Genomic DNA, 7,907 nt, shown 5'->3' on the forward strand with positions numbered 1-7,907 from the left:
TTAATGGTCACAGAGGTATAGGTATAGGTCACAATGTCACAAATGGTCACATACGTATGGATATTGGTCACGAATTATTTATTGGTCACAAATCAAAAAACTTACAGGTCACAATTTATTTGTCGATCATAGATTTTCAAATTAATTAGCCACCTATTATCGAATTTTTAGGTCACAATTAAATCGTAGGTCATATATAACTAAATAAAATGGTCACATATATCAAATGGTGGGTCACATACCATCATTACCAACACTATCGCATCGCCACTGCCACAAAAATCACTTGCGACCACCTCACCCCATTATCACCACCACCATCGCCATCAACAATATCAACACCACCCACATCAACACTGCCAACACGAGCACCTCCACCATTGCTAGAAACCACCACGACCACCACCACCAAATACACCAACAATACCTAACCAGCCACCTCACCAATAACCAACATCTCCGCCACGACCACCGTCTGAAACCATCACAGCCACAAGGACCATAACCACACCCAGAAACCACCACCAAAAACATACAACAATACACCACTCCACAACCTCACCAAAACCACACACATCAGCAACACAGGCAGAAGCAGCAAAAAGGGTTAGAACCAGTAGCAACCGCACTCGTCCTCGGCTACGATGACGACATCATCGCTCACAGTATGTTGCAGTGTCGCCAATCACACACTTAACGAAGGAGAGGCGGATCTGTAGAGAGGATGGGAAAGGAGAGAGTGAGAAAGAGATGTCGGACGAAGAAAAGCTGGATCTGCAGAATCACCGTTTGCACAAGTTGCCGTTCGCAGCAGGTGATGCGGTTGGAATCAGCTTCACCCCACGACGCTGTTGATGACTCTCAACAGTCCCCAATGTTAGCCGCGTCGATCTGCTCATTCTCCTTCGTCACCTGTTGTGGAGTTTGACAGGATCGCTGATGTCGAAGAGAGAAGGGAGAGACGGTGATAGTGAAATGTTTATTGCCGACGTCAAAGAGAGATGGAGGAGACGGTGATGGTGAAATGAATAGGGTCTGGAATTCAATTGGGTGGAGATATTATATTAAACCTGATTTGTGAATAATCAAACTTGATATCTAATTTTTGAATTGTACTCTTTAAGCACCTGGAATTATGTAATTTTCACTTTCTTTTTTTTTCCCCAAAAAAATCGCTTTTTATGAGTGCTGAACAAATGCAGGGAATAGTTTTCTGTGCTTGAAAGTTGACTAGAATTGGTCGAGCGTATTTATGGATAACCTAAAGCCAAATTTCAGCTCATCTGCTTCAACCACCTGGATCATGAAATACCCTAATCCCCTCAAGTTAATACGAAATTGTTTGCATATACAATAAATTCCGCAACTGCTTCCGCCTACCTATCAATATTTCTTACGATTCTAGGCACCAACCCCACACCCCCCCGCCCGGTCCCTCCACCCACCCAATCTCCATTCGGGAAGTTGTATATATCTTCATTTGCTTGCTCGTTTGCACAACCAACATGCAATAAATTAGCAAAAAAATCCAAGCCTTTTTGTTGTATTTGTCTTTGAGTACCGTTTCATTCTTCTAGAAATTAACTCCCATCAAAAGATCCGTCACCCATGGCGGAGTGTATATTGGAACAGCTCAAATCCCAGCCCACATGGCTTCTTCCGCTACTGGCACTCGGGTTTTTATTGCTATTCAAATGCTCATTCACCATCCTGAATTGGGTTTACGTGAATTTTCTCCGACCCGGGAAGAATCTCAAGAAATACGGATCTTGGGCTCTGGTCACCGGGCCTACTGACGGCATAGGCAAAGCCTTTGCTTTTCAGTTGGCCCGGAAAGGGCTGAACCTGGTTCTTGTGGGTCGGAACCCGGATAAGCTCCGGGAAGTTTCGGACTCAATCAAGTCCAAACACGGATCCACCCAGATCAAGACTGTGGTAGTTGATTTTTCGGGTGATTTGAATGATGGAGTAGGAAGAATTAAAGAGACAATTGAAGGACTGGATATTGGGATTTTAATTAACAATGCTGGGATTTCTTATCCTTATGCAAGGTTTTTCCATGAATTAGATGAAAAATTGTTAAATGATTTGATTAAGGTTAATGTTGAGGGCACTACGAAGGTTACTCAAGCTGTTTTACCTGGGATGCTGGAGAGGAAAAAGGGGGCTATCGTTAATATAGGGTCCGGTGCTGCCATGGTTATCCCTTCTGATCCCCTTTATGCTGTTTATGCTGCCACCAAAGCGTAAGTTTAATTTCTGTAATGCTTTTTTTATTTTTTCTTGTTTATTGTTTTTTTGGTGGATTTGTTTATGGTAGACTGGATTTTTAGGAGGATAGAGAAAATTAATAAACATGAAAATATCTGGCCTTTTCCCTTTTCGCAGGTTTGGGAAATTCTGAATACAGGTCTAGATTGTTTGTACACACACACTTTTTGGATGCTAAGATTCAAGGTTTTGGTTGGTAGGGTGGTAAACTATTGGAACCAATCACATACAATCTAATTCAGAAAAGTAGATATTTTCATCCATTTTTAAAACAAGTGTTTTCTAGGGAACTTAATGATATATTCACGCCTATATACATGGTCTTTTAGATTGAGTTATAGTAAAAGAAATTATCTTAACTGAGCAGCTTTCTGGATTTGTACTACGTATTGATTTTAGGTACTCCATCTTGTTACATAACAAGAGATTTAGCAAATTATTTGAGTAGGACAATTATGGCTGTGCTCATGGGATAATATAAATGGTCTGTATAGACTGTATTGTGCTGAACAACATTGAATAAGATTGGTTGGTTTACTTTCAGATATATTGATCAGTTCTCAAGATGCCTCTATGTGGAGTACAAGAAAAGTGGGATTGACGTGCAGTGTCAGGTATCGCACTGAACCCAGAATCGGTTGTTTTGTGTGTGTAAAGTGTAATCGTTTGCATGTTGGATGCTCGTGTTGTGGAATAGGGATGTCTTACTTGCATTAACTTCACTTTATATGGCCACTTTCTTTTCATGGATTAAAGCCTAACCTTACCTGAGACAAATAAGGAACAAACTTACAGAAAGAAAACCACACAGAGTAACTCAGACCTTTTTGGTGGTTAAAACAATTGAAGTCGAGTGAAAAAAAGAGTCTACTTTGGCTCCACACTAGTCAACAGTCTCTTGATTACTTTGTTTCATTTATCCTTTAAGAAAGTGAGTGTGAACCACTGTAAATCTACATAGTTACTTTGCGGGTTTCCTATTCCGATTTGTTTATTTATATCCTTTGGAGTTAGGGATTAAGGTTTAGTCTATAACATGTTTCCCAATAGACTTCATGTACAGCCTTTGCATGGAAAACCAAAATATGAATTTGGTTTGAACCCTGTAAATGGCTGAAAGAAACACTGCAACCTCGATGTAGTGTAATATTCTTGCTGCATCTTTTTGCTTTGTTCCTAAACTGCCCACTCTTCGAAACCAGAAAATTCTGAGTACTGGAAATCTTCTCTTATGTTCTTCAATTTCTCATTATTTTATGAATGTAGGTCCCCTTGTACGTGGCAACAAAAATGGCATCCATAAAACGTTCCTCCTTCTTCGTACCATCGACAGATGGCTATGCTCGGGCTGCCCTTCGTTGGATAGGCTACGAACCACGATGCACACCGTACTGGCCTCACTCTCTTCTCTGGGGTTTGCTATATTCGTTGCCAGAGTCTGTTGTCGATGCTTGGCGTCTGAAGTTCTGCCTTGGGATTAGGAAGAGGGGACAACTCAAGGACTCGAGGAAGAAGGAATAGATTTCCTGTCATAATCTCCCAGTATGTGTTACTTTTTCCAAGGGCCTGTTTTGTTCAGGACGATGTTTGAGATATGGGAAATTTGAGGATTAGAGTCGAAACTCGTTGAAAGTTTCATCTTTTAGTGCTTTAATGTATTCTGTCTTGTTATGAGATCGTACTTGAGTTCAGCAGTGTCAATATTCTTGTAACTTTAGTTCTGAACTTGCCTTTTTCTCCTAAATATGTTTCAAGCGTGCAAATTTTCCTTTCGTGTTACATCCTTGAGGCAATTTCGTGATACATAGTTGATTAATGCTTATTTAACTAACTCAATTATAGTAATATAGCAATAAAATAATATATTGTATTAAGAGATAGCCATGGAAAAGTAACATTTATGAATACCTGTATCACGATCAACAGGGGAGGGGCGTGAGATGCATTCCAGAAAGAGAGTAAGTGCTATTTTGACAAGGAAGAATATCCTTCAAAGATCAATCTTGTGACACTCAAATAGTAACCAACATTAATATCGAATATCACGATGCAATCTTCAATTATGAGAATAGGCAGAATCATAATCAAGATTATCCAATTCATTCTCCAGGCTTACAGTTTGAGAAATTTGAAAGTCTCCGTAAGAATAACCTGAAAGAACACTTTAGTATGAAAGAACCTCAACGACATTAGTTAACAAGAGCATCGTCAATACTATTCTCCTAGCGTCGTTCATGAATCTGAATATCGGCAATGTATAGCAATTTAACACATTTTACCTTAAAGAACTTTGCATAAAGAGAAGGACCTCCCTTGCTTTAAAAGCGCACACGAATGGCAGCATAGATAACTCACAGAATTTTAATATTCACCTATGTAGTCCTCTGTCTGTGCACTATAAATTTCCTGTCTGTCGAACGGCTTACTTCTTCTAGGAACATCAGCTATACTACAAAATTTTGATAAATTTTTCCCGATCTGCACTTTTCCCTTTTTATCCGGTGGTCGAGGACCGAGTGTGCTTACATCGATGGTTGCTCCGTATACCTCTGATGATTGGACAACTGTATCATAAGCCTTTGAAGAGAGAGCAAGGCCCTCATTCTGAGCCCTCAAATACAACTCATAAGCAAGTCTTGGTTTACCATCGTTGGCTAGCGCTTCAATCAACATTTCATAAGTAACCTCATTCGGTGTTATATTTCGAAGTTTCATGCGCTGAAACCATTCAAATGCTGCACTTCCAAAATCATTTCGTGTACATCCACTTATAATTGCATTGAATGTGACAACAGTTGGCTCGACCCCGACTGAAACCATTTCACGGATGATGGAATCAACAATGTTGAATTTTCCTTGTCCAGCATAAATTGAGGCCATAATAGTATATGCATACAAATTTGGCTCAACGCCGACTTTAAGCATATGTTTCCAAACCTGAAGGGCCTCCTCGTAAAGTTTTCCTTTTTCAAGAGCGCTAAGCAATGCCCCATAGGAGATTATCGTAGGTTTTTCACCTTGTTCGACCATTCTCTTAAATATTTGAACAGCAGCAGAAGTTTCTGATGCCTTGGAACAGGCAACAAGAACAGAATTCCATTCCCGACTGCCAGGTTTAAGGCCTTTCTCTTCCATTTTGTTGAGCAAGCTCAGACCCCATCTCCAAATTCCTCTTTTTCTAGCTGCACTCAGAAGTATATTAAAATGAGAGACAATCAGTTCATAGGACATGTTATTTGGTTTCGGCCCTTTGTCCAACAAGTCCTCATAAATTTCAAGAGCTGCCCACCATTTCTTCGCCTTTCCCATTAACCAAATGACATGATTGCATATAGATAAGCTTATTTCAGTGTCCCTTTCTCTTATCCTGGTATACAATTCCTTAGCCACAGCACAGTGTTCTTCACGGGTACATGCCCACACAAGGCGCTCGTGATCTGCACGTTCAGGATGAAGCCCGGCAAGATCCATCTCCGTTAGTAGCCGCAACAAGTCAGTGCTTAAATTCTCACTATTCACAAGCCAACGCCGCATGACCTGGAAGCAAATACGAATACAGAAATTCTCTAACTTTGAAAACTCATATTCCCAATTTTCATCATCTTTTCCAATTTTACCTTTTTGATACTTATCTTTTATGTCAACATATAACTTCAAAGCTCCAAATCCATCTCCCAGTCTCTGATAAGCAAATAAGGCTGTAGAATAAGATGCAGGGGATGGAGATACACTCTTTTGTGGCATGTCTTCAAAAAGATTAAGAGCCTCAACTTCCCGACCCTGCTCTATATAAATACACATTAAAGTGTTGTATGTCACAACATTAGGACGCACCCCTTCCACAGCCATATCATTTACTACTTGTTCAACAAAATCATAATTTTCAGTCTCCTTCACAACTCCCAAAAGGCTGTTATATATAAACACATTGAGCCGTATAGAAGTATTCATTTCTTTGCTCTTTCTCTTGAGCCACTGAACAAGAGCCACTGCAGAATCTAGCCTTTTGTCTTTGCCAAAACCTCTAAGTACAGATGAATAAACCTGAAGAGGCAGTTCACCCTTGTCCCTTAAAACCTCATCCACATCCTCTGCCGTTGTGGCTGAGTGTAAACTCCATGCTAGTGCCCGGACATCAACCCTTGTACTATTCTCTCTTTGTACCTTTTCTTCCAAATAAATTCGAGGTTGATCATCATCACCCTTGGCATCACATTTGTTGCCATGTACCGAATCCCTCCCCATTACTCTCTCCAATTGAACGCAATCAAAGTCCACCTTCTCACAATTCTCACTTCGTACCTTTTCTTTCCATTGAAGTTCCCCTTGTTCTCGATCATCATCACCATCACCATCACCATTACCATCACCGTCACCACTCTTGCTATCATATTCGTCGCCACATGTCGAGTTCCTCTCCTTTATGCTCTCCAATCGAATTTGACCAAAGTCCTTATTCTCAGAGAAATCATTCAATGATTCTATGTTTTCTTCCATGACAATGTTCCCAACAGCTCGTTCCTCCGACGCACATGTCAACGCAAAAGATTCACCAAAACAACCTTTCTTTGGCTTAGAGAACATATAAACTTCAGGTCTAGAGTATATACAAAAGAACTTACATCCCATACCCCATTTTTGGCTCCTAAAACTATTCCCATTCCTATAACTCAGAGAATCACAAAAATCAAATATTTTTCTTCTTTGCTTCCTTTTAATTGAATTATAACAAGAACCCAATTCAAAGTCCAATCGGGTTACCGCAAAAGAGGGCCAAGACTCGCTTCTTGAAGGCCAAATGCTCAAATATTGCATTGTGTCCACAGAAATTATTTCACACATCAACAATTAAATACAGAACTTAAATTCAACTAAATATTGAGGCGGTGTTTGAAATTTTCTCAAAATTTATACATCCTCAAAAGTTTAACAGTTTCAAGAACTCAAAATAGAAAGGAAAAAGAAACAAGAAGTTGTAGCAAGTAATCTTCACACTTAGTTCATAATAATAAATCAAGTATTAGGATAGGTGAATTCATTACCTCGGAATGAAAAGAAGAATTTGTGATATCATGGGTTTAAATAATGTTGGATACCTGTTGTTCTGGAATTGACGCTAACTTTACAAGGCCATTCATATTCTCTTGTGGTGTGTGAAGTGACTTGTATCAGTAAATTTGAGCCACGGAATTGCATCTCTTGCCAAAACGACGCCGTTCTAGACCACCCAAATTGGGCCTTTCTACCCGAGATATGGAAATAATTTTGTACCTTTTTTATTTGGGAAAAAATCATATGCAGGTACAGAATGTAAGGAACAAATAGATGTAACAAATGAATAATATAAGAAGAGGAAATTACTAAAATAGTCAATTTTTGACTTTGCATTTACAAAAATATCACTTTTTAAAAGTCTTTTCAAAATTGTCAATTTTGGACGTTTTCGCCCCTCTTAAAAATTCAGATACCATATACATCCTTGAGTTGACAACATAAAAAGTTGTACAAAAAGTAGAGAAAATGTGATAATCAGTCACCTCAAAATTGTACTTCAAAATTCTTAAAAAAAATAAAAAAAAAAAAAATATATATATATATATATATAATTTAATAACTTAAAACTCATTCATTTTTAT

General features: G+C 39.0%; 2 protein-coding genes across 2 annotated transcripts; one reads left to right on the forward strand and one right to left on the reverse strand.

Annotated features, from left to right (window-relative positions):
* The first annotated feature begins 1,292 nt into the window (after positions 1-1,292).
* LOC111396918 (very-long-chain 3-oxoacyl-CoA reductase 1-like) lies at positions 1,293-4,050 on the forward strand. The gene is made up of 3 exons (XM_023023530.1): positions 1,293-2,246; positions 2,816-2,885; positions 3,538-4,050. The coding sequence occupies exons 1-3, from the start codon at positions 1,609-1,611 to the stop codon at positions 3,790-3,792; spliced, it is 963 nt and encodes a 320-aa protein (XP_022879298.1). The 5' UTR covers positions 1,293-1,608; the 3' UTR covers positions 3,793-4,050.
* Positions 4,051-4,272: 222 nt separating this feature from the next.
* Positions 4,273-7,417, reverse strand: LOC111396917 (pentatricopeptide repeat-containing protein At3g46610-like). The gene has a single exon (XM_023023529.1). The coding sequence runs from the start codon at positions 7,111-7,113 to the stop codon at positions 4,633-4,635; it is 2,481 nt and encodes an 826-aa protein (XP_022879297.1). The 5' UTR covers positions 7,114-7,417; the 3' UTR covers positions 4,273-4,632.
* Between the last annotated feature and the right edge of the window lie 490 nt (positions 7,418-7,907).

Source organism: Olea europaea, chromosome 7 (genome assembly GCF_002742605.1).
Source record: "Olea europaea var. sylvestris chromosome 7, O_europaea_v1, whole genome shotgun sequence".
NCBI classification, from domain to species: Eukaryota; Viridiplantae; Streptophyta; class Magnoliopsida; order Lamiales; family Oleaceae; genus Olea; species Olea europaea.